General features: G+C 40.9%; 1 protein-coding gene across 1 annotated transcript in view; it reads left to right on the top strand.

The window, feature by feature from the left end:
• GALNT17 (polypeptide N-acetylgalactosaminyltransferase 17) overlaps positions 1–25,136 on the top strand; it is a 449,443-nt gene extending 424,307 nt beyond the window's left edge. Inside the window, exons 10-11 of the mRNA XM_074189333.1 lie at positions 21,860–22,027; positions 22,985–25,136. Coding sequence (XP_074045434.1) covers positions 21,860–22,027; positions 22,985–23,107 — 291 coding nt within the window. The 3' untranslated portion in view covers positions 23,108–25,136. The remainder of the gene's footprint in view (positions 1–21,859; positions 22,028–22,984) is intronic.
• The last annotated feature ends 293 nt before the right edge of the window (positions 25,137–25,429 follow it).

Here is a 25,429-nt window from a genome sequence, read left to right as displayed (position 1 = left end):
ATTGCACTCCTAGACGATGGAGCTCTGGCTATGACGATGCTATCCAGTTGACAACGTTATCTAGTTGAAAGACAAGTCAAAAGATCATGTTGTCATAGTCTGTTTCCATAAAATTACTATGCTTTTGCTCTAGCTAACATTAAGGCAATTCTATGGTGCTTAAATAACACGGAAAGAACCCATACAAAAGACCAAGAGCTCCCACTGCATCCATACCAGCACCAAAAGATCTGTTTCCTACTGGGCCTGACCATAGGGTGAAGATATTTCTGGAATAGCAGTGAGAGGGATGTCTTGCCCAGCATTGCCCTCTTCTATCATCAACATAATGTATAAGTCATGCCTTCATTCATATAATGTCATGGTCTTCTTTGACTACAGAGGACAACAATCAATCAATCAGTCAGTCAGTCACCAGTTTTTAGTAGATTTGCCCTTCTAAGGAACTGAATAGGACAGGATCAGATTGATTCCACACACCATCTGCCATATTCTAGAGCAGGCCCTGACCAAGGCTTACACTTAACTTTCTGGTTTTCAAACATTTAGAGACAGAAGGGACACAACTCCTTAATTTAAGAAAGGAAGAAGCTGAGGCTGAGGGAGCTTCAATGATTTGCCCAGGGTCACATAATTAGTGACTATCATCACAGATGGACTTGGCCTCAGGTCTTCCAGATTCTATCCAGCACATCACACTGCCACACTGTGAACACATCAAAACATTTCTCCATTTTTATGCTGAAATAAGAACCCAAGATATAGAAATGTTTGAAAGTACAGTCAGCAATGCTTTAAAAAACAAATAAACAAACAAACAAAACTCCAAGTAGATTGTGTTTGTCCGTGGGATTTTTCTAGGACTTTGGGGATGCTCCTTGTCTGCCCTGCTGATATGCTTTACACACATCTCAGGTTTCCTTCTTGGGAAGCTTACATTTCTTCCCCCCAGTTAATTCATCACCAGAGTAACGGATGAGCATCCTTTTATCCTGTAATTAAATTTAATCTACTCTTAGACTCACTCTTTTGATAGCTCCATCTTTTAAGCGATGCATCATCCAAACACCTTGCTGTAATGACATATTAGGCCAATAAGGTATGCATGCGTCAGTGCAGTGACAAGGCTGTGATGAGCTATCAGTGGGAAGAGAACTCTCCTAATTGTATAAAGATTATAAATGGGGTATCCTGGGATGGCAGATTTCAGGGAGAATGCCAGGCAGATAACATTAGGTCGACACGAGGGAAAGGGTCCCTGGGGGAGCTGCTGTAGGTGTCTTCAGGAGGAAAAACCAGTTGGCCTATTTATCCTTTAGTCAATCCAGGATCTCCTTAGGGTAAATCCTCCCTACAATGATGCTGGTAGCCACTGATAGCAACTCATCTCTACCTTCTCATGCTTTACGACCAGAAGACCAGGGGACCTGCTTGGAGATCTCTTAGCACTGTGTGGACATTACTGGAGCATACTCCCTACCACTAACTGTCTCTATCACTTACTTTATCTCCTTTATACTCTAGAACCATAGGTTATTGTTTCATTTCATTCTAACAACAATCCTTGGGAGGAGTGCATATTATCAAACTCATTTTACATTTGAGGAAACTGAGGCAAGCAGCCTTGCTCTAGGTGCATAGCTAGGAATTGCCTTCCTGACTCTAAGACCACTGTATCACCTAGATACTCTTTGGGCCCCAGTTTTTGAGTGAGATTTCTAGTTAAGGGAGAATCCCCTGAATAGGAGCTTCACATGGATGTGATCTGCCTTTTCCCCCCATAATCCTCAGCCTGAATTCATTCTCATTTAGCCTAAGGCATGCGAACAGCTTCTCAACAATAATTCATGACTCATCTAGCTCATGTTTTCCCCCATTCCATTGTGATTCTAATCTCCTTCCAAACTCTATGTGACCTGAAAGGATTATTCACTCTTATAGAGATTAGAATATATTTTATAAAAAAACAAATGTAAATTGAACAGATATAAGATCAAATGTCCAGAGAAACTGAACTGCTCCTTCAAGTATAAAATACAAATTTTCCCGGACTCAATTATAATGAAAATAAAATCAACAGCGTTGGCAGCTTTTAAACTCCTGACTTTAGTAAAGTTTGAATTCTCCACTCTCTGAACAAGACTTAGCTCTGGTGTTACCCACTCTTTTTTTTTTTTTGGCACGGCAATGGGCTTAAGTGACTTGCCCAAGGTCACACAGATAGACAATTATTCTTTTTTCCCCCTTTTTTAGGTTTTTGCAAGGCAGTGGGGTTAAGTGGCTTGCCCAGGGCCACACAGATAGGTAATTAATAAGTGTCTGAGGTCAGATTTGAACCCAGGTACTCCTGACTCCAGGGTCAGTGCTCTATCTACTGTGCTACCTAGCCACCCCAGATAGACAATTATGAAGTGTTTGAAGTCAAATTTGAAGTCAGGTTCTCCTGACTCAGGGCCAGTGCTCTAATCACTGTGCCACCTAGCTGCCCCTAGTGTTACCCATTTTTATCTTTTCCTTGTGAGAGGAAATAACTGTCCATTGCCCTGCTTTCAAAATATTATTGGAAAGAGTCTTTGGTCTCACTTCCATCCCATTAGGCAAAAGCCTTCTGGTCTGAGACTTCAATGGCCTAGCCCTGAAAGTCTTAAAGGCAGAACTTCCCTCTGGACTCTTTCTCATGGATTGTTGCTAAGGTTGGGAAAGGGAGGGAGGCTAGAGAGTCCCCAGCCAAAATATAAAGAAGAACCATCTTCTTGGGATTATACTATGACCAAAAGCACCCTTGAGTTGAAGATGCCTTCCATCTCTGACATCATGGTCTCTGCTAAGCCTTTCTCAAGGGTCTGCTTTGTCATTCAAGAATAGAACAACTTTATGTATCTATATTATGTATGGATGTAGGGATGGGCATATATATCTGATATTTACATATAGAGGTAAATATATAGGTAAAATGGAAATTGCCTATTTACCTATCTATGATATACATACATATGTCATTCAGACTCTGGGACTATGATCTCAAATTCCTAATTATCCTGGCAGGCTAGGTCCCCAGAGGATGACCAGCTACTCTCCTCCTCGGGATTCTAGGGGGGAATCTTGAAGAGTTAGTGCATCTTTCTAATGTCATTGTTCCCAAGCTTCCATTGGTATGTTTCCCACCATTGATTATCATTAGAGAATAATTAGCCACCAAGACTTAATTAGCTCATAGAAATGAGTATTCACTAAGGTAGTTGAATAAGAAAAGTTCATGTGAAAAATCCCTAAATTGGGAAATGCTTATCCACAAGGTCATAGGGAGTCCAGGAAAAAGTAGATTTAAACTTAGAAAATATGTTGTAAAAGCAATTCATGATTCCAAGTTGCTTTTGTCTCAAATTTGTGGGGTCCTTACAGAGCCCCTGGTGAGAGGATTCCTTACAAAGTCCTGAAGCTACCTTCCTGTAGTTTGTCCTATTCAGATACCACTCTTCCAGAGATTTTGTCTGGACACTCATTGGAAATTGCAAATTTTCCAACCTTTCAAGCTACACTATCATCCCCTGGTCAGAGGAAGAAGAGGAGATAGAGGTTCTTTCATCTTCCCTTCCCCATCTCTGCCTGGTGATTCCTTCTCAGAGGACTAGCCATAGCCTCTCTCTCCTGCAGGCTGCAGGCTGCAGTGACCTGCAGTGACTAGACCCCACAATGTATCACGGACTTTCCCCAACCTGTCCCAATATACATAAATCTTGTTTAGTGTCTTTTCATTTTATCCAATGGCTTTCACTCTTTCCAAGTTTTTTAGGGAATTTTTTTATACTTAGGCTAATACCAGACTGATTCAATAGACCTCTATCTAACTACAAGTCAAATGCTGAGCATTAACTATTCCTCATTCACTTGAAATTCCTCATTCACCTCCTTCTTGCCATAGTACTTAGATATATTCTTCACCATAGAAGAACAAAAAAAAACCAGTTTAATGAACCTAAATTATTTTTCAGGGCTGCCCACAAAGGTCAAAAAAGCATCTACAGAATTAGACTTCCTTTAACTTTCCTATATCACAAAGAAGCAAGAATCATGAGAGAGGATATATAGTTAAGGTCAGCCATGAGAACAAGGAAAGCAAACTGAAGGATAGAACTGAGCCAGCCTTGTTCCCCTCCCTCCACCATCACCACCATGTCTGCCATGCCCTCCTTAATCTCTATCAGCATCTGCTTACACTCTATTGTCCAAGTAAACAACAGTCAAAAAAAAAAAAAAGGAGAAAGGAAGGTAGGACAGATTCTCCCCTAAATTGTTAAGAGACCCAGAAGAATTGATTTCAGAATGACAAGGCAGGGCTTCCTGGGTCATTCTTCTGATTAGAGAGAGGCTGGAGTGTTTGTACCAAGAGGATGGCAATCAGAGCCGAGAACATGAAAATGATCTCATTCCTTGGAACCTTAATGAAATGGGAAATGTGGAGAGGCTCTAAGTCAGGAAGAGTGGATTTTCAAAATTGTTGATTATATGATGTGCAGAGGATCTGGGGGAGGGGAGGCTAAGGGAAAATGGGTCTTCCTCTTTCTGACCCTCTTAGTTCTAGAATGTACTTGTTTGTCCATAATGCTTTTAATGATTATGGGTCCTGCCTTAGAAGGAATCATAGCATCGTGGCCTTAGGGTAGGAAGATCACTGGATCTAAATCTTCATTTTACCAGTAAGGAATCTGAGACCCAGAGAGACAATTCAATATTTAATAAATTTATAAATAAATATCGAAATATAAATTGCAGACCATTTCTGTCATGTAAGTTGCATCATTGGCAATATGATACCACTTATATATGTCCAACACACATCTCCTCATCTGTCTTGGGTCATCTTGCAATCTTAACTCTCTAAGAACTTGAAGGGACTCAGAGATATCTGGTCCTCCCTCCCCTCCTTCTCCATTTTACAGTTGATAATACAGAGGTCAAGATACTTGCCTAAGGTTACTCGAGATCAGAGGCAGGATTTGAACCCAAAGTCTCTGAGACTAGAATCAATATTACTTTTGGGATCAAAGAACAGAATATGAGATATCTGAGGAGGGGAGGAAGAGAATATACCTTCTGAAATAATTCCCAGACCAAGACCACGTGTTGCTTCCTTAAGGTGGTGGTTGTTTCTGATAGAAACACCCATGGGTATGGCTAGATTAGTCTTTCTGAAGAAGGTGTGGGAAAAGGGAGGCCTCTGTGTTCAGTAGGCAAGGGAGGAAGGAAAGAAAAGGTAGAGGAGAGCAGAAAGAAGAGAAAGGTTGAGAGAAGAAACTTGAGAAGTCTAGAGATGAAAATGGTCTTAGAGATGATCTCATCCATACTTTAAAGAAGGGGAAGGGAAAAGAGGAATGGTTTTGCTACTAACTAGAAAGGCACATCTTTTCTCTTGTCTTAGTTTCCTCCTCTGTAGAATGAGGGATTTGGATGAAGCAACCTCTTATGGTATTACAGCCTTAAGGCTGTGGTGAAGAGGGCTGAACTTGGACACACATGAGCTGGGTTCAAATCCTGTCTCAGACACTAGCAAATCATTTAACTCCTCTCAGATTTGTGTTCCCAAACTGTAAATAATGATACTTACCTCAAAAAGATTGTTATGAGGATCAATCATATGGAACACCCTTTGGGAACCTTAAAGAACTAGGAATGTTAGGTATTATCAATAAAAAATATATTAGCCAACTACTATAAAACAGGCATTTTGCCAAGTTCTGGCAGATACAAAAAGAGACAAAAGACAGAACCTGCTATCCAGGAGCTTGTAACCTAATAAGTAATTATAATAATTAGCATTATTCAAATTACTTAAATTGAGTCCAAAAATGTTTTGTGGTTAATTCTTAGTTAATCAGATCTGACTTCATTCTCTAAGCATTTTAATGAATCAGAATTTTACTCTATTAGCCCAGTAGTTTCTTGAATTGCTATTTGCTCCATGACTGCCAATCCTAAAACAACACAGTCCCCAGAGATTGCAGATGACCCAAGGTTTCTGAAAGAGATGTGTGTGGACGTAAACAAGCAATGTCATATGGTCAGTGATAAAACTTGCGTGACAGAATGCCCTGCTATCTATAATTTTATAGTTATTTATATATTTATCAAATATATTTATATTTATTTGTTTTATATAAACTTATGTGTGCATCTTCTATTCCTCCATAAAATGCATGTTTCAAGAGGCCAAGGATCATTTCATCCATATCATTAATAGCTGATCCATAAAGATGCTTAGTAAATGTGTATCGATTGACCAAGAAGTGACATAAAAGACACTATCCAGGATGTGTATGATAAGGAAAGGAAGAGAATGATTCCAAAAGTGGAAGTCTTGGGGGGGGAGGGGAAAGGTACCACCCTTGATTAAGTGTCAGAAATATTCTCATCTATTTTTCACACAATTCTGTGAGGCAGAGTTATGCTCCCCATTTTACAGTTGAAGAAATTAAGGCGGACAGAAATAAAGTGACAAGTCTCAGGTCACATGGCTAGTTATTATCTGATATTTTATACAGGAGAGAAAGATGAACTTGCCATGATCCATGCCCTTAGATATAGGGCCCCATAATGTACTTCCTTATCTCTTTTGTATCTCTGACACCTACCACATAACAGGTTCTTCATGAATATTTGTGGAAAGATGGACTAAGTGGATAATTGTCTAGGCTTTCCAACTAATTAGAAAGTAATTTCTCTTTTCTGGACTAGATTCTGTTTCGATAAAATGAGAATAATGGCACCTACCTCAAAAAGATTGTAATGAGGAACAAAATATAGAATCAAAGCTCATATTACAGGAAGGGAAACTGAGGCTTAGAGAGTTATATGATTTATCAAAAGTTACACAGGAATAAGTAACCATGGCAAGATTTGAACCTGGGATCCTCCAACTTCAGAACTGAATCCCTGTATAATATACACATGTTCACATATGTGAGTAGATAATGTGAGTAGGTATAGCAGAGCCCTTGAGCCTCTGCAAGTTATTTCTTCTCTCATTCCATCAATTGTTTCCATAAGGAAACTGTACCTTTTCAAATCTCTGACATATTCTTTTTTTTTTTTTTTTTTAGGTTTTTGGTTTTTTGGGTTTTGTTTTGTTTTGTTTTGTTTTTGGCAAGGCAAATGGAGTTAAGCGGCTTGCCCAAGGCCACATAGCTAGGTAATTAAGTGTCAAGTCAAATTTGAACTCAGATCCTCCTGACTCCAAGGCTGGTGCTCTATCCACTGCGCCACCTAGCGTCCCCTTCTGACATATTCTTCATTGCTTATGGACTCCTTTTCCTAAGAACATAAAACATTCCATCACTTATCATAGTCATACTATTTCCAAGAGTCCTGCAGATCCTTCAGTTTTACAGATGGAGAAACAAAGGACTCAGAACTTGACTAAGGTTATATCAATGAGACTAATAAGGAAGTCAACTCACTCTTTTCCAGAAAATCCCTATCCCCACACCAAACTGTCATTTTGAAGAGGATGGTTTAACAATGGAAATCTCTCCTCCCAAGAGGATTACAGGATGTGTTTTCTTTATCCCCCCTCCTACAAAATTATAGTCATTTGTAAATTCAGTGATTGATTTTTTCCCTTCCCTCAGTCCTGCCCTTCCTTCTTAATTATATTTCCAAAACTCTGATTGAAAATCTGAAGAACATTGAGAGTTAATGGCCCCAAAGTAGAGGTTCTGCCATATCAATTTGTGAAAAGCTATTATCAACCACTGGGAACCCCCTAAGTTAAATTACGGTGGATGGGAACTGAGATTTCGGCCATTTCTCTGATGGAAAATTATGGGTTAGCCTCCATAGAAACACGTGGTCAAGGACCAGACCTTGAGCTCAGATAGTCCAACTGTGTGCTTGGACCCTCCCTGGAAACAGTTTATGATGAGAAAGGCCCAATATTCAAATGAAGGACAGTTTCTGGGACAATCAATCTGTCATTGATCACAGTGTTGGAGGCAGAAGCAACAGAGTAGAGCGGGACTGTAGAAGGAGGGGTGGATTGTTCCTCTGATCCCCAAAGAGGGCCAAGGGTACTCTACTAGCTGGAATGTAAATGCAGCCCAAGCTGCATCTCTCAGGCCAGGACAAGGAGGGAAGCAAGACTGTGCCTCCAAAACTAGAAATTCCAGAAGTATGCCAAAATGAATGACTAGTGTGACAATCCAGTGAAGTAGCAGAGGAAGCTACATTTCCAGGGAGAGTATAGGGAGTTGGAGAAAGGGAAGAAATAGAGGCTGTAGGATGGTCTTTGCATCATGATACTATATAATGTATAACTGACTAGTGGTCCCATTGTCTGAAGGCCAACCAGGTATGCTGCATCTTACCTTTCCTCAAGGTTCTCTAGTAACTTAAGAAAGATAGGAAAGAATGAAGCTCTCTACAAATGGCACCAATTTGCACCTATGATGTTTACTTCTGTAGGAGGCAGGTGCCCTACACCCACCAAACACTCGATGGTGTTTCATTTAACCACAAACAGTCAGATTAGTTTTTACTCATAAATATTTATATCAAAGATATAATCACAAATATACATATTGACTCCCTGACATGTGGGGCCTAAAACTCTGTCTACACCACTTTGGTCTTTGGAGAAAGAAAAAGATTGGGTTCATGGGTTGACTCATTTCCTATGTAACATAGCACCATGTTCTGATTCTTAAGTTTCCCTCAGGCTCAGGTTCCAGGTCCTTTGGATTTGGGGGGGGGGGGGGTTCCTGCTGTGCAAATGGGTTCCAATCTGCTGCTTGGAATCCTGGCTCCAAGGTCACCATGATTCAAGCCCCTGGGTTGGATGGAGACCACTGTCAGCACCTGAAACTGAGAAAGGCAAAGAAAACAGAGTCGAAGCAAAGCCTCCAGACCCATAGCTTGAGATCTAAAAGAAGAGAGAGGAGGATCGTTTTCCCATACCGTGGGGGAATTGGATATGATCTTCATCCACTGGACCAGCATAAAAGGGTTTATAGGAAAAAGGGAGTAAGGCCGTCCTAGAGTGACCATTTAAAAGATGCACCTTAGCCATATCTGGGCCTGGAGTCAGAGACCCAAGCAAGAAGGACTCACTTATTGACACAAGGGGCTTAATTGCTTTGTTCTGACCTTAGCCTTTTCACTCCTCTTTGGACAACCTGGTGCCCCCTGCTCCTTAGGGCTCATCATAATAATACTGACAATATGGCAGCCACCTGCTACTGGAGAGTCTCAGCTCAGTAGACCTGGCCCCAACCCTTCTCTTATTTAGGCAAAATTTTACATCCATAGCTTCCCACCTTCAAGTTTTATTTCTAAATGTTTATCTCTTAAGGAGAGGTGGGGGGGGGGCAAAATGGGGAAAACAATTTGGAATTCAAATTTTTAAAAATTATGGTTAAGCAATTTTACATGTAATTGGAAAATATTAAATGAAACAAATAAAGATGATTTTTTAAAAATAATAAAATGAAAGTTTATATCGCCTGCAAGGCATCAAGCCTCTTCCTTACAAACTTAATTAGCCTGGCCCACTTGTGAAGTGGGTGAAATCATTCTTCACCCTCTGTCCAGTCTCCTTTTTGCGATTCCTTTGAACCCATCGCCCACCTTCCCAGCCAGCCCCAAGTACTGTTTCTCTTCCTTCCCTCAGATCTTACCTATTCTCATCCCCCTTCCACCCCACCATTCCCCTTGGTCCTATTTTCTACTCAATAAGCTCATCTTGTGGATTTGCTAATTGGCTGTGATATACCACCTCCCAAGCTGATCATGGGAATTTATCTTGGACTTTCTGGAATTGAGCCTTCCCCCAAAGGAGTGAGGATTTCAGATATGAAGGCAGGAGAGAAGGGTAGGACGTGGAGAGGTTGGAGACCCCTCCCCATGGCTGTCATTTCCCTCCATTGTTGTCCCTCTATGCATTCTATTGATCCTAGTCTCCATGGGACGGGGATACAAGGTTGGATTAGGATTGGAACTGGGCTTTCCTATACCCTTCAAGGGTTCTTCCTTTCATGGAGGAAAAAAAAGGAGAATTCAATTCAATTTGACTCTGAATGCACTTCTTAGTATAATGTATGTACCAAGAAATAAAAGGTTAAAAAAGTAAATTAGATGCTAGGCTTGCCCTTGGAGAGAAGTAAGCTTAATAAAGTCATATTGGAATGAGTGATGTAAGGGATGGGTTAGATTCAGATCTGGAAGGGATCCTGGAGTCCTCCTAGTCTAATCCTTCCATTTTATAAGTAAGAAAACTGAGGTCCAGATCTGGGAACATAATTTCCCAGGACCCCACAGGTAGCAAGTCATAGCAGCATCAAGATTTGAACCCAGGTTCTGAGCACATGAAAGGAGTTTTGGATTTGAATCAGAGAGAATGAATGTGGATCCTGACTCTACTTTGGGCGACCTTCATCCATTCCAGGGTCATTGTAAGGCTCAGATGAGATCCCCTGTAAATTCCAGATTCATGTTAACTCCTATTTGTATTATTTAGTTTTATTATTGTCATCATTATTATTAGAATCTGAGAAACTAGAAAGAGAGAAGTGCTTGGTGCTCAGAACTGGATCTTCCAGATGTCTCCCATCAATTCATGTCTCTCTGGCTACTCTGTCAAGGTTTTCCCTCCCCAAATAGCTGACTGGGTTAAGATGAGTTCTACCCAGTCCCAAGACATTGAAGGAGGTTTATTTGATTTAAATACACACACATATATATTTAGTAGCCCCATGAAACCTTTGTTCTGCAGAGCCACAAAACTCATCGACGTGCGGCTTTAAAATGTAGCCTTGCACGCACTTATAAATAAATACATTCACTCCAAAGCAGGTGTAAATCAGTGGACATCGGCAGTTTTCCCTCTAAACAGAAGCTGCGGAAACCTCATTTCTCATGCAGCTAGGCCTGCTTGGAGTATCGGCTCCTGCTTCAAAGTGATGAAATGGATATTCAATATTAAAGCTACCGTAAGCCCTGTTTTTATGGACAATCCAATGGATTTCCCAGTATGCTCAGGCTGGTTCGTGGCTGTTTGCTTCCTGGGCCTTATTTATCTAGCTGTAATTGTCAGTAGACACTGCAGCCAATCTGTCCTGTCTGCCCAGGTTGGTTAATGTGGGACAATAGCCATGTTTGTCTCTTAGATCATTTCAGACTCAAGGTTCATTTTTTTGTGCTCTTGTTAAAACCCTCTAAGGGAGGACTAATTGTATTTGGAATCTGGCTAGTTTTCAGAGCTTTGGGAAAGATACTTTTGCTTCCCCCTGGGCCAAGGGCTTTCTCTTTCAGGATCAGTGGCCAAGCATGTAGGAAAATGTTCATTTCCTGCAATGACCATTCCTTCAATATTCTAAGTAGTCTCTGGAGTTCCCCCTTGGCTTTTCTCAATCTGGAGCTTCCCCAGCTCCAGTCCTCCAAACAACCTTCCTACCATCCACACAGCTCCTAACCACAAGGCTTTAAAGCCAAAATGAAAAGTTATAGACCAAACTAAAAAATGACACTATCCATGGGAGAACTGCCCTGCCTCCTTCCAACAGAAGTGGTACCAATGTGGTTCATATTTTTGCATATCTCCCTTTTCGATATTCTCTCTCTCTCTCTCTCTCTCTCTCTCTCTCTCTCTCTCTCTCTCTCTCTCTCTCTCTCTCTCTCAGGTTTTTACAAGGCAATGGGGTTAAGTGGCTTGCCCAAGCCCACACAGCTAGGTAATTATTAAGTGTCTGAGACTGGATTTGAACCCAGGTACTCCTGACTCCAAGACCAGTGCTTTATCCACTATGCCACCTAGCCCCCCCCCCTTTTTTAGGTCAATATACTCTTGCAGAACCAAGTCTGTCCACTCACATCTTCCTCACCCCTTCCTCATAGATAGGAGGGAGAATTTTTCTGTTCCATGTGCTTTCTGTACTCAATTTGCTAAGTCCTCCTGAATGGGGTAAATGCTCCCTTGATCTCATGTTGGATACAGGGTTCTGGATCTCCCCCCTTCCTTCAAAGATAAGTTCTAGGGTTGTGTCCCATCCTGATTTCATCTTCCCCCACCTTTAAAAGTCTGTGGATTCCCCCATCCCTAGGAATTATTTTGTATTGACTTTGCAATGGTATCTACTCTTTGGTCATTCTATAAGTAGAACTCTATGTGTCAGATACTTCCCTAGGCACTGGACAATTATGAAATAGTCTCTGCCATCAGGAAGCTTATATTCTATCAGAGGTAGTTGCCTATGCATGCATACCAATATTCAAAATGTAAATAAAATTAAGGAATTTTCAGGGAAGAGTATTGTTTCCCTATCAAATGTAAGCTTCTTAAGGCACAGGTTGTTTCATATTTCTCTCTGTATCTCAGGTACCTGCTACAGTGATCAGCACATAGTAGATATTCGATATTGCTTTTCAAATAAATGAACGAATCTTGTCAGATTGTACCCATATGCAAATTTCTACTTCTGTATCCAGATCTGGGTTCAAGAAGTTATGTCAAATGGGAGCTTTGGGGGTGCTGTGTCTAACATGTCCTCTTAGAAGTCAATAACTCAACAATTATTCAGCACTTCTATGTCAATCAATAAACATTAAGCATCTACTAAGTGTCAGACACTGTAGAGGATTCAAAGAAAGGCAAAAGACAACCTGCCTTCAAGGAGCTTACAGTCTCATTGAGGAGATAACATGAAAACTGTTATGTATCAGAAAGCTATAGATAGGATAAATTAGAGATAATGAACTGAGGAAAAACATTAGAATGAAGGAGGATGAAGGAACACTTCCTGTGGAAGATGGGATTTTCTGTAAGCCATGAAGTAAAGCAGCCAGGTACTTTATGAGCCAGTGGACATACAAAGACAAAAAAAAGAAATGTTAATCAGCAATTTCTTTAGTGTAGGAATGTCTATGAATGCCTTATTCTGATTCTTTACCACAGCTCAGAGACAACCTTAGATCCTGAAAGACCATGCTTCTGAAACTAGCTATGTGACCTCAGGTAAATCATTTAACCCTGGTTGTCTGTATTTCCTTATCTGTAAAATGAGTTAGAAAAGGAAATGGCAAGCCAATGCGGTATTTTTGCCAAGAAGTCTCCAAATGGGGTCACAATATACATGGTTAGATGATGCTTTCTCTCTGAGTACCAATGAACTCACCATCCTCCTACCCTCCCAAAAGTAACCTAAGGACCAGTCTTTCCCAGTATGAAAAGCCTTATCAGTACATTGAAGGATGGTATCTCTTGAAGCCATTGGCTAAGTCATAGTGAGGTGGTGGTCTGTGCTTTTGGAAGAAAGTGCATAGGAAAGCTGAAGTCTATTGATACGGGGTCTTTGATGTAAGACAGCACAGGAGGCAGGACAGTTATATCCTTTAAGGTGATGATGAAATTACACCAGGACCAAGGATGCCAAACTCAGACACTACTATTGCTTGCTGTTTCCTAGAGGAAATCGCTTCAAATCCTGTCCCAGTTTCACTACTTAGAAGCTGATCAATTTAAGACAACTATGGTGTTGGTTGATATTCTCTAAATCAGTCTGTTTAGTCCTGGAGAAGTTAGGTTCTGAAATGTATTATAAGTTCTGCAGACTGGGGCGGAGTCAAAAGGGCCACAGAACTGGGATGCTGAGTCTTGAGTCTTATTTATTTGTCCTGCTATGTATATTGGTGTAACTCTCTGGGATGCCTTTCCCTCGGAATAGTTGGAGCTGAAGATTTTATGTATGCACGTATGTTTGAGGAACAGGAATCCATTTTGTCTGTGATTCGTTTTTATAAATCTTTTATTTATTTTTCCAACTACATACAATAATAATTTTTACCAATAATTTTTTTTATTAGGCTTTGAGTTTTACAACTTTTTTCCCTCCCTCCCTCCCTCCTTCCCTCCTCTGCCTGATAGAAAGCAATCTGAAACAGACTTTATATTTGTAACCGTGCTAAGCATAGATCGAAATTGAATGTGTTGTGAGAAAAGAATCAGAACCAAACAGAAGAAAGAAAACATCAAAGCTAGAAAAATTACATAATAGATAAGACAACTTTTAAAAATTGAAGATAATAAGCTTTAGTCTTCATTTCAACTCCACAGTTCCTTCTCTGGAAAAGGATGGTATTTTTCCATCACTAGTCTTTTTAAAATTGTCTTTGATTATTGTATTGCTGGGATGAACAAGTCCATCATGGTTGATCATGACCCCATGTTGCTCTTAGTGTGTACAATGTTCTTCTGGTTCTGCTCATCTCACTGAGCATCAGTTCGTGCAAGTCTTTCCAGGCTTTTCTGAAATCCCATCCCTCATGATTTCTCATAGAACAATAATATTCCATCACATACAGATACCCCAATTGATGGACCTCCCTCAATTTCCAACTTTTTACCACTACAAACAGAGCTACTATGAATATTTTTGTACATGTGGGGCTTTTACCCTTTTTCATGATCTCTTCAGGATACAGACCCAGTAGTAGTGTTGCTGGATCAAAGGGGATGCACAGTTTTATTGACTTTTGGACATAATTCCAAATTGCTTTCCAGAAAGATTGGATTAGCTCACAACTCCAACATTTGTCTGTGAGTCTTTTTTTCTTAGGTTTTTGCAAAGCAAATGGGGTTAAGTGGCTTGCCCAAGGCCACACATAATAATGTGTCTGAGACCAGATTTGAACCCAGGTACTCCTGACTCCAAGGCCGGTGCTTTATCCACTACGCCACCTAGCCACCCCTTGTCTGTGATTCTAAAGAGGAAGTGTGATCCATTCTTGCTCAGGTTATGTAGGGCCCAAGTCTGTGATTCTACTTGGAACTTACTTCTATTTAGAATCTGTTTAGAATCATAGATAGAGATCTTGAAGGGACATTAGAGATCATTGAGTCCATGCCCTTCATTTTACAAAAGTGGACTTTTTTCCCCTCAGTGAAATCCAATGCATGATCCCATTTGAATTCTCTTTGGCAGAGACACTAGAGCAGCTTTCCATTTGCTTCTCTAGCTCATTCGATAGATGAGAAAACTGAGGCAAACATCATTAAGTGCCTTTCCTAGAGTCACACAGATGATGAGCATCTGAGGGTAGATTTGAACTCAGCTCTTCCTGACTCCTGGCCCAGTGCTCTATCTACTGAGTTACCTGTTTCCCCAAATCATTTTCCTAATAAGTATCAAAGCTATGATTCCAAACTAAATCTTCTAGTAGCAAACTGATCAATGTTTCTGCCACCCTAGAGCACTCCTCTCATTTCTCCAACTGGCAAAACATCCTTCTTGAGCATACTTCAGGTCACACAATCATAGATCACTACATCAAAGAAATACACATAGTATGATGACATTGGACAATGAATTCAACTTCTTCATTTTACAGAGGCTGCGGAGGTCACTTGTCTTTAGTCGGTTCCCATTAACAAGTAACTCTTCTATGGGATAATAGCTCTAATCTAGCTCAGCATTGTGGACATCCCCATAAGTGTTAGAAACACAACAGTGTATGAACTAAATCAATGTATGATCATATTAAAACATGAATAAGCCCAGCTAGGTGATGCAGTGAATGGAGCTACAGTTAAAAGGTGTTAGAAGGACCTGAGTTCAAATTTGGACTTCAACACTTACTAGCTATGTGACCTGGGCAAGTCATTTAATCCCACTAGTCTCAGTTTCCTGTAAATTGAGTTGGGTCAGGAAATGACAAACCAGTCTGGTATTTTTGCCTAGAAAACCCAATTGAGGTTAAAAAGAGTCAGACATAACAGAAAAAAATGACTAAGCAATAAAAGCAAGTATCTCTCCTTATCTGCCCTCAATAAAAAGCTCAAACTCAGTTGCATTGAGGCGTCAATGACTAACAAAGTGATTTTTTTCTAGTGATTTTAAAGGGTTATAAAGATTGATTCTAGGCTGACATCCAAGTTATAGTCAGATATGATAAATAGGACTTATCTTGGTTCTCAAAGTCATTCATCCAGTAAACATTAATTAAATACCTATCGTGTATCAAACACTCTTCTAAGTGCTGAGGACATTGTAAAAAAGGAGGAAAAAGTCTGTATCTTCAAGGAGTTCACAGTTTAATTGGGGAAGAAAACAAACAATCTATATGCTGGGTATATAAGAAATAATGGAGGGAAGGGTTGGAGAAAGTTTCCTAAAGAAATTTCCTAAAAAATGTGTGATTTAGGTGGAACTTGAAGGAAAACTGGAGATGGAAATGAGGAGGAAAAGAGAGTACCAGACATGGAGAGCGGCCAGAGAAAATGCTATGTCCAACCTCTGGCAGGTTCTATTCAAGTAGAAGGGTTTTGAGTATGTTCCCAGAGGAATAATAAGAGCTTAGAACCAAACTAACCAAGTATCTAAAGGCTCATTAAATGAGATTTAACTTGAATGGAGGAGAAAACACAGTATCCAAAGACATTAGATTCATGCAATGCATTCAGGGGAGGGATATAAATAAATAAATGAATAAATGAATGAATATATGTATGCATATATATTTATATATACGTAATAGGTTGATAGATTAGATTGGATATATTGGAAGCAGATTGTGCAGACTTTAAATTCTAACATAGTTTATATTTTAGCCTAGAATAAGGAGTAATTGATGCTTCTTGAGTAGGGAGCGTCATAGCCAGCTCTAAGACTTAGCAAGATTACTTTGATAGCTAGCTAGAGGATGGATTGGAGAGGTCAGAGACTAGAGGAAGAGAGAACAATTTGGAAACTTAGAGAAGAGGTGACTGAACTAAAGTCACAAGATCAAAGATCTGTGGAGTCAGAATATTCTATAGTCTGACCCCACTTATTTTTCAGATAAGGAAAATCAAGCCCAGAGAGATTGACTTGCCCAGGGTCACTCAAGCAGTCAATTTCATGGGCAGAATTTGAACTCATATTCTCAGACTCCAAAGGTATTTTCTAGGTTATGGATATTTGAAAGGAAAGAACCAGATGAAAATGAAAGATATCATGAAAGTAGAATTGACCAAACTGGGCAAGTGGTTGGGTAGGGGAAGAAAGTTGCAGAGGGATGAAGGAAGGATGTCCCTTAAATTATCAGCCTGGGTCCCTTAAAAGTGAGAAATTAGGAAGAGGGGGATGATGTGGTAAAACAAGAGAAAAAATTCAGTTTTGGACATATTGAAATCTTTCCTCCTTCTTCCATTTTTGACTCCTCTGTTTCTTTTAGCAGCACTCCCATTCACCAAAGTCTCTGATGATATTTTTGACTCTCCCAACTTTCCTACTTTCCCACATCCAATCACTCATCAAGTCCCTGTCATTTAGCCTTAGATGTCTCTAAACTGTTCCCTCCTCCTCTGATCCCACTGCCCATCATTGTAGTGATCCATCATAATCTACCTTGACTTTTGCCATGATTCCTAGCATTTCTTTCCATCTTCATTCTCTTCATATTGCAATCCATCTTTCCTTCTGCCACTGTACTGATCTCCTCTCTTCATGTTCCTACTGAAAAATCTTTAGTTTGCCTTTCCAAGTCTAACTGACTCTTTCTTTTCTGGGCATTCGAGACCCTTCACAATCTGAAAATAGCAGAGGAATTGGCGCATCTCCACTATGAAATTGGACAGTTTCTTAATTATCCTGGGCCTTAGTTGCCTCATCTCTAAAATGAGAGGGTTAGACTTGTAGGCCTCTTCTAGCTGTAGTCCTTAGATCCTAGCTAGATGACCTTGGATATGTCAAATAATTTCTTGCATGCATGTGATCAGCTAGGTGGTACAGTGGATAGAGTCAGGAAGACTCCTATTCATGAGTTCAAATCTGACCTTAGACACTTATTAGCTATGTGATCCTAAACAAATCACTTTACCCTGTTTACCTCTGTTTCCTCATCTGTAAGATCTAGAGAAGGAAATGGCAACCCCCTCTAGTATCTTTGCAAAGAAAACCTTGGATGGAATTTTGGAGACATAACTGAAAACTACTCAATAATAACAACAAATATTTGTGCCTCCCAAACTTGAATGTAGGATTCCTTGAGGGCAGGGCCTGCTGTTCCACTCTGGTCTTTGTTTCCCCAGTGCTTAGTACAATGGACAGACTTAATAAAGGCTTATTGTTTGATTAAATGACTGATAGCCTTCAGACAGACACACAGCTCTCAGTGTGAATTAATTCCTCCCTTTAAACATCTGGATATGAAATGGATATGAAAATGAGATATGCTCATTTAATTAATGTTCAAAATGCTCCTTGCTCCTAGGCTGAAAAAATAGCTTGATTCACCATTTCAATAAGTACCTGGATTTATCTTTACCCTGAACTACACATGGCTGCCTGGGGTAACTCATTGTTTTTCATTTGGTGAATTTAAATCTGATCAACTTTAGATTGGTAGCAGGAGGAGCTTTGATTTTCTCTTCCATTGAAATGGGTCCCTCTTTTGTCTTTCATAATTGTTCTAGTCTGAGACCAATTTAGAGTCAAACAGCTAAAATCTGGATGTTTCTTGAGAACAACTAATCAATTTAATGACATTAAACTCAGAGAGTAAGATTCCCTAAAAGATTCCCACCATCCCTCCTTCTCAGGAATGGTAGCTGCTGTCCTGGCTCACACTTGGCCAGGAGATGAAGCCCCAGATTCCCCCCACCACCACCTTGCTTTCACCTGATGTTTGCTATAATTCCTAGCAGGTCTTCCCATCTTCATTGTCTTCATAGTCCAATCCATCTTTCCTTCTGCCACTGTACTCATCTCCTCTCTGCATGTTCCTCCTGAAAAATCTTTAGTAGCTTGCCTTTCCAAGTCTAACTGACCCTTTTTTTCCCTGGGCATTTGACCCCCCTTGTCTCGGCATGGTTTCCTTCTTGTTCCCTTCCCAGATAAGCAAATGGCCAGGAATTGGTCTGTGACCATGAGAAATTGAGAAGTGATGAAAACTAGAGGAAAAGAGTTTAATAGCATTTTCTTTGAGTTTGTTTGGGAAGCAAAGGGGAGATGGAGGAGGCTTGGGTCACTCAGGTCAAAGAAAGACTGACCCCCCCCCCATCAGTTCTGGCTAACTACTGCCAGTTATCATGATTTTACCTGAGAATCATGTAGGATAGGGTTGCCAGAAACCAAAGGCAGACCCAACTACTAATTCATTCATTCAACAAATACTCATTAACATTAATAGCAAGCATTTAGGTAGCACTTTAATTTAATGGCATTAAAGAAGAGATATTGACATCTCCTTTGCCACTCTGCTCTAAAGACTGGGGACAATCCTTCCATATTTATTCTCTCCTTTTAAAATAGGAGCTCTTGGAGAGCATAGGGCTATCTTTTATTTGTATGCCCATGCTTAGAGTAGAATAAAACCCTAATAAAAATATTCTTCATCCTCACACCACCCTGTGGGAGTAGTTGTTTTATTAGAAGGAGCTGAATTAAATTACTTACTTCAGGGTTACAGAGCTCAGAGTTGTCTGAGGTTAGACTTGAATTTGGGGCTTCCTGACTCCAAGTCCATCTATCTGCTAAGCCATCTAGAAGCATTTCAGCTTCTGAAATGCTGCAGAGAGAATCTTGTATGAGACACGGGGGAAATTAAAAGAGCAGCAAAGACACAGTCTCTACCTTCATGTAGCTCCCAATCATGGAGGAAAAGAAGACACCAAAAGAGGGACCTGGAATGTGGACTTTTTGTTTTGGAGGTAGAGCACTGATTTTTTCATTGTGGGGAATTCCTAGAGAGAAAATGCCAACCATAAAATTCAGCAGGGAATTGTTGGAAAGTTCCTTGTCTTAGAGAGTTGGGTGGGAGTACTGACAAGCTAAGGGATTTGCCTCTTACTTTCCAACTGCTCCCTCACCCCTTGGACCAGTCCCATACGTAGATCCTTCTCACAACCTGCCTCCTCTGTTCTTACTCATCTCCAGCCACCTTGCTTTGGTCCACTTCAAATGATGTAATTGAGTTTAAATCCAGTCTTATCTATTTAAAAGGAGGAGCAAATTGTACTTTGCAGTTTCATGTTCTTTTTATTATATATTTTATTATATTTGCTTCATAAGTTAAAAATAAAATAAATTTCAAAAACCCATCCTCCAATCCTTATTTACGAGTTATGTGACCCTGAGCAAGTCATTTCCCTCTAATTGCCTTCGTGTTCTTACCTGTAAAAGGGAGATAATAATAACAGTAGCCATTCTGCTAGCTCACACTTGACCAGGAGATGAAATCCTAGACCCCTAGTCTGTGTCTGATGCTCTGTCTCAGCAGATGTGCCTTCCTGTTCCCTTCCCAGATAAAAAGATGGCCAGGGGTAGGTCTGGGATTGTGAGAAATTAAGAAATAAGTGAAAGTTAGAGGGAAAAAAGTTTAAATAGCATTTTCTTTGAGTTTCTTTGGGAAGCAAAGGGAAGATAGAGGATGCCTAGGTCACCCATATCAGTGAAAGACTGGTTCAGTCCCAGAGCACTTACTTCCCAGAGTTGTTGTCAGGATCAAGTGAAAACACATAACTTTCCGACTATTAAAGTGTTATATGAATGTCACTTTACTTTTTTCCCTTAGGTTCCTCATCTGTAAAATGAGCTAGAGAAGGAAATGGAAAACCAAATGGATCAAGAAGAGGCAGAATAAATAACAGCAACACAATTTACATTCTAGGAATACTCCATTGTGACCATTCCAGACTTTTCTTCTTTCTCTACACATACCACAAAACTCCCACCCCCTTAACCAAGGGCTTCAGCCTCACTGTTCTCACCTTATTGTTCTCACCACTTTACCAAAATAAAAATTAAATAAAAATAGGCTATTCACTGCAAGTTCCTTCCCCCTTAAAGCTGCCCTCTCAGGCCTGCTTGATATGATCCCTCATTCTCTTTCTTTTTGCTTCAGTCTTTGTTGAAAAGGTAACACTTTCCTTCTCTGTTGGTGCATCGTATCCTGTCTTCTCTAGCAGATCAGTCCCACAATCATTTCTTTTTCTCTTTAACCTCCATCTTTTCTCTATCACCTGTCTCCACTACTTCCTACATACATTCCCAAGTTACTCTCATTCTCCAAAAGGTCTTTAAAACTTGACCATACCATATCCTCAAGCTATCATTCTCTTTCTTTCCTCTCCATAACAACCAATCTCTTTGAAAAAGCTATTGAAAACATATGGCCTCTTTCTTCATTTATTACTCAGTCCTTTGCCATCTGGTTTCCAATGTTCTAATTAAACTCCTTGAAAGCATTGTCAGATGCTTGAATATCAGATAGTAATGAGATGACATTAAGGAAGACACATTGCCATCTGTTGACCACTGGACCCTCAGGAAGCTTTCCATCTAACTTAAAGCTGAAACCTTCAGCTGTGAATGAGAATATGAGTTCCCTGCAGAACAGAGACAATATTTCATGCAGTTTCTCTTTCCATTGGCCTCTCCTCCATCTTTATTCTTGTGATCAGCATTTGATCATGCCCTCCTTATTACATGTCCCTAGGTTTTCATGGCTCTATATTCTCTGTGAGGTCAGCTGTTCCTTCTCAGTCTCCTTTGTCAGATCATATTTTTGGTGATGGATTTCATCCATCAAAGGAGATCCCTCAGATCCAGGGATTTGAAGTCAGGTCTTCCTGGCTTCAAATCCAGTACTCAGAGCAGGGAAAAGACATGGTTCTATTGAAAAAAAAAAATATGTGTGTGTTGGGAGGGAAGCTGTGGGATGATTTTTCTTTTCACCAAATGTGTTGGCCTTGGGCTACTCCAGCTTCAAGATGGATCAGCACCACTGTTATGTAGGTAGATGGTGAATATATACAGTTTCATGTTTAGGGCAATAAAGCTGTCCTAGTGTTTCCCATCTTTGCCATCAGTATTATTTAACTGTGTTGTTTCCCCAGCTTACCCGATACACCAGGGAAGGTTTCCTGCACCTGGGTGCTCTGGGGACCACTACCCTCCTCCCAGATACCCGCTGCCTCGTGGACAACTCCAAGAGTCGCTTCCCCCAACTCCTGGACTGTGACAAGGTCAAGAGCAGTCTACACAAACGCTGGACTTTCATACAGGTTAGATCCCCTTCCTATACCTCCCCAGGGTCACACAGGGTCTGGAATACTGGACTGGAATAGAGAAAACCTGAGTTTGAATTCTGCCTAGCTTTGTGATCCTAGGGCCAGTCACTTAACCTCTCTCAGACTCAGTTTTCTCCTGTAAAATGCATGTATTAACATTGGGCCTCCTCCCAAGGTGGGGCTCAACTGAGTTAAAATACAGACTTTCTTAAAAACTTTTCAAGGATGAAACTGCCCTAAGACTTTTGGGATCTCCTGTATAACAAGTGGCTTTCAAATTTTAAAGCCCTGTTCTATTATTATGAAGAATATTAATATAATAATTATTACCATCATTTCTCTCCAAATGGCATGAAAAAATATAGTCCATAGAGATGATGACTTTGCCAGGGCCACATAGCCGTGATTTACCAGCCAATCTGAGCTCAGGCTCAAATCTAGTTTTCCTGGCTCCTACCCCAGGCCTTTTTTTTCCCTTCTCTGCATCATGATGAGTCATCATCCTAGGAGAATCATTTTGAACATATTAGTATTCCATTCAGCTTTCAGTCTGGGTCCAGTTCTGGATTCCACATTAAAAAAAGCTAGAAAGTCTTTGTTAAAAGGAATATGTGAGGAAGGAGGGGGAAGGATACAGGAGAAAATCTTGGTGAGAGAAAAATAAAGGACATCAATAAAAATCTCTCTTAAAAAAATCCTGCTGGTGAGGAAAGAGTAAATACATAACTCAGCTCTGGGCTCAGGAAATGAGCCCCTAGGAAACCACAAGATGGCAATTCAGGGGTCTTGACTCTGGCATTGAAGCTTTGTACAAATTATATGGTGAGCTTGGTTATTCTCCCTTTATCCCATTGTTAAACCTATGTCTCTCTTTTATACCTCTCTTTTTCATGCCTTTTCACCCACCTTCTCTCTCTCTCTCTCTCTCTCTCTCTCTCTCTCTCTCTGCAGAATGGAGCCATCATGAATAAGGGGACAGGCCGCTGCCTTGAAGTCGATAGCCGGCCCAGTATCGATCTTATCCTCCGCAGCTGCACAGGGCAAAGATGGACGATTAAAAACTTCATAAAGTAGAGAAGGGGAAGCTGGGGAGCCCTGCCCTCTAGAACCTGTCTTGGCTTCCCTTTGCTCTCTTTCAGCGAGCATGTGTCTCTCCCAGATCCTGGGAGGGAGAGAAAGGGCCATGCAGGGGCTTAGTTGGTATTCTGGGGTCTTCTGTGGGACCACTTCATCTCTCACGGGTGGAAAAGCTGATGTTCAGTTCCCCACCCTCCATTCTGGGAGTATCATCAAACAATGAAGTTTCTATTGGAGGGATCCCACCTGGACCAGACAATCCCTCAATGGGTTTGCTCAGAATTATTCACTGGGGCATCTTGCCCTTGATCTAGGAAAGCATCCTTTCTTTCAGCTCTGGAAAATCTATTGCTGTTTGTGGCCAGGGATGCTGATAATTCAAAGGAAAGAAAATGTCCCATTGCCCCTGATTTCTCCTCTTTTCTTCCTTCTCCACCAGCATGCACACACACACACACACACAGACAGACACATACACATACACACACACACACACACACACACACACAGAAACATTCAAGCATCCCAATCTAAAGAGACAAAGAGCATTCTTTCCTTTGGACCAGTCGCTGGTGTCATGTCTCTTTTTAATATTTTTTATATAGGAGCTAAATTTCACCTTTCTTAGTGACTGAGGTAAGCAGTTTTGGCCTCTGCTCCTCAGCCTCTATGGAAGAAAGATACTAAACTCTTCCCCAATCTATTAGCCCTCATCCCCACCCTAGGGAAGAAACCAGGCTCTTCAGCCCTCCTTAATCCTGAAATGCATCCTTGTCCCTAAATGTTCCTTCTCTACAAAGCCTTCCAAGTGGTATCTATCTCTGCTGTTTGACCCAACTTAGGGTGGATGTTCCCAAGCCCACCCAGACTCATGGCCATTCAGTATGAGCTAACCCAAAACACATGGCCAGAAGGAAGCTGGGGGTTCCGGGCACTTAAAGGTTAAATGCTTGCCACATGGGTTATGCCAAGTTGGACCTCCCCTTGTTTCTAGAGGCTTTTTAGCCCCTCCTTCAGAGAAGTAAAATACAAAACAAAACAAAACTAGCTTCTAGTAGATGAATAAAGATGCCTCTTGTCTTACTTGAGTCAGAAAAGAAATCAGCTTGGAAAAACCCATATCACTGGGTCTGGGTTACTTACAGATAATCAAACCTGTAATGCTCCATGTTTTGAGGACTGAGAAGCAGTAACTGGTCAACTATTTTCATTTGTTCTGGAGGAAGAGGAAGAAAAGGCATCTCTATACCCCACCATGAGAGAGGAGTCCTCAAACTTCACAGCCTGCTCTACTCTCTGGAACCTAACCCATCGAGAGAAAACCGGAGACTTCAGTGATCCCCAGGAACCTCATGATCTGATGCTCAGACTTTATCCCAGAATCTTGGGACCTGGGCCTAGAACAGCAGCCCCCAATGAGGCCATGGGACTATGGGGCTGTGCAGACTAAAGCTATTTTATGCCTGTGTCTATACTTCCATCCCAAACTCTGCTAAGGATGGAGAAGGCAGTGATTTCCTGTCTTAGGAGTAATAATTTTTCTGATGCCCTCTGGTTAGGGTACACTTATAAATCAAAGTTAATATATATGTGTATATGTATGTACGTGTGGATGGGTGTGTGTATGTGTGTGTGTGTGTGTGTGTGTGTGTGTGTGTGTGTACACTTAGGAAATGTAGGTCTAAGTGCTGCTGGCTTTGCTGCTTCACCTTCTCACCTGGCTTGGGACATGGACACCTGAGGCAAGGGTTGGGTGGATGAGGACTCCCCACCCAAGGCCACATTTTACTGGAAGGAAACATGAGTCCCCTCTGTGGCCCCAGATGACATGGAGAAGCCTCAGGCTTGACAGGACCCCTTCGTATAGAGTTTCCCCATCTCTCCATTCTCTTTGCTCTGTTTTCCCCTCCCCAAGAATTGCATCCCTGTAGGAGACCTGAATTGTTGAGTGAAGCACTCATGGTCGACTTGGACTCTTCCTTCTTAGCTGTTGCATCATCCCTTGTGAAATAAACATGTTTTAGCACTTACCAAAATTAGAGGTGACGAGTTTGTGTCTTGGGTAAACCCTCCTGCTTCTTGGTGGTAGGGAGGGTCTGCGGCAAATTGTCTGTCAGTTCAATTCAGTTCACTGCCACAGGGATGACCCCTATGACCCCATCATGGGTGTAATGAGGAAAAGAAAGGGAAATGATTAAGAAAAAGCCAAAAAGGACCTGAAAAAATATGAAACAGTAAAAAGAAACCTGGGTCTGGAGATAGAGTACCTGCATTCAAATCCTGTTTCCCGCACTTACAACTTGTGTGTTCTTGGGAGTA

Source organism: Macrotis lagotis, chromosome 5, assembly GCF_037893015.1.
Source record: "Macrotis lagotis isolate mMagLag1 chromosome 5, bilby.v1.9.chrom.fasta, whole genome shotgun sequence".
In the NCBI taxonomy this organism is placed as follows: Eukaryota; Metazoa; Chordata; class Mammalia; order Peramelemorphia; family Peramelidae; genus Macrotis; species Macrotis lagotis.
This window is presented reverse-complemented; position numbering and strand designations above follow the sequence as displayed.